The sequence below is a fragment of the Sinocyclocheilus rhinocerous genome, unplaced genomic scaffold (genome assembly GCF_001515625.1).
Source record: "Sinocyclocheilus rhinocerous isolate Xijiao unplaced genomic scaffold, SAMN03320098_v1.1 scaffold116, whole genome shotgun sequence".
NCBI classification, from domain to species: Eukaryota; Metazoa; Chordata; class Actinopteri; order Cypriniformes; family Cyprinidae; genus Sinocyclocheilus; species Sinocyclocheilus rhinocerous.
In genome coordinates this window covers 45914-46902 of record NW_015649590.1, presented here as the reverse complement: position 1 = coordinate 46902, position 989 = coordinate 45914, and the positions used below count along the sequence as shown (strand labels likewise).

Genomic DNA, 989 nt, shown 5'->3' with positions numbered 1-989 from the left:
ATTATTTATTAATCATTTATATATATATATATATATATATATATATATATATACTGTATATATATTAGTTGAAGTGATAAAATATATTTAACTATATAGACCTTTTTAAAGTAAAACCACTAAACCACTAAAATTACAACAACTTTAGTTTAAATTAAACAGAAACTATAATATAAAAATACATATATTTATATAATATAAAACAACAAAATCTATAAATTAATGATACTAAAATAACACTTTATCTAAATCAGATAAAACATAATTCAAGTAGCCTAATCCAAGTCAAAATTCACAACACAATCTAAATAAAGAATAGCAAAAATGTTTTTATGTAAATATTTTATGTGAATATTAATTGAATTTAATGTTTTTATCTGGAATCTGACCTGGATATTTTTAGGAATTTCATCCAGTAACATTTATTATTTTGGCCTGGAGCTTGTGAAGATAGTTATTCAGATTCAGACAGTTTAAATACATAGAGAGAAAGAAAAACTCACCATAGGCTACAAATACATCTATCTATCTATCTATCTATCTATCGTGTTTACATTCATGGCTTCCACAATGAAACTCTACCCTTTAACGATCACATGTCAAAATAATCAATCTCAGCAACAAATAAGCACACATGATATCACCGCATGACGCACGCATGTAACGCACGCGATGAATAAATCAGTCAGCGCGTCAGCCGATGTTTGCTGATGATCGGAAATGAGAAACTGTTTAAACGCCTCGTGCGTCCGGATCAGAGCGCGCTATTCCAGCATGTTCCACACACACACACACACACACGGATAACAGATGTGAAGCGTCTCTTACGCAGACAGTCGTGGAGAGATTCTGAGCCCATCGCCGCGTCAGCGTTTGCATTCAGTGATGATCCGCGGCGCGTCGCTCATTCAACGCGTCTGATTCCACGCGTCCAGAAACACAACATGGAGACAAACCTCTCTCTCCCTCTCCCTCTCCCTCTCTCTCTC

At 34.0% G+C, this 989-nt stretch overlaps 1 protein-coding gene across 1 annotated transcript in view; it reads right to left on the bottom strand.

Annotated features, from left to right (window-relative positions):
* tmem117 (transmembrane protein 117) overlaps positions 1-952 on the bottom strand; it is a 64754-nt gene extending 63802 nt beyond the window's left edge. The window contains exon 1 of the mRNA XM_016515730.1: positions 829-952. Within this exon, the coding sequence (XP_016371216.1) occupies positions 829-859 (31 nt within the window). The 5' untranslated portion in view covers positions 860-952. The remainder of the gene's footprint in view (positions 1-828) is intronic.
* Positions 953-989: the final 37 nt, after the last annotated feature.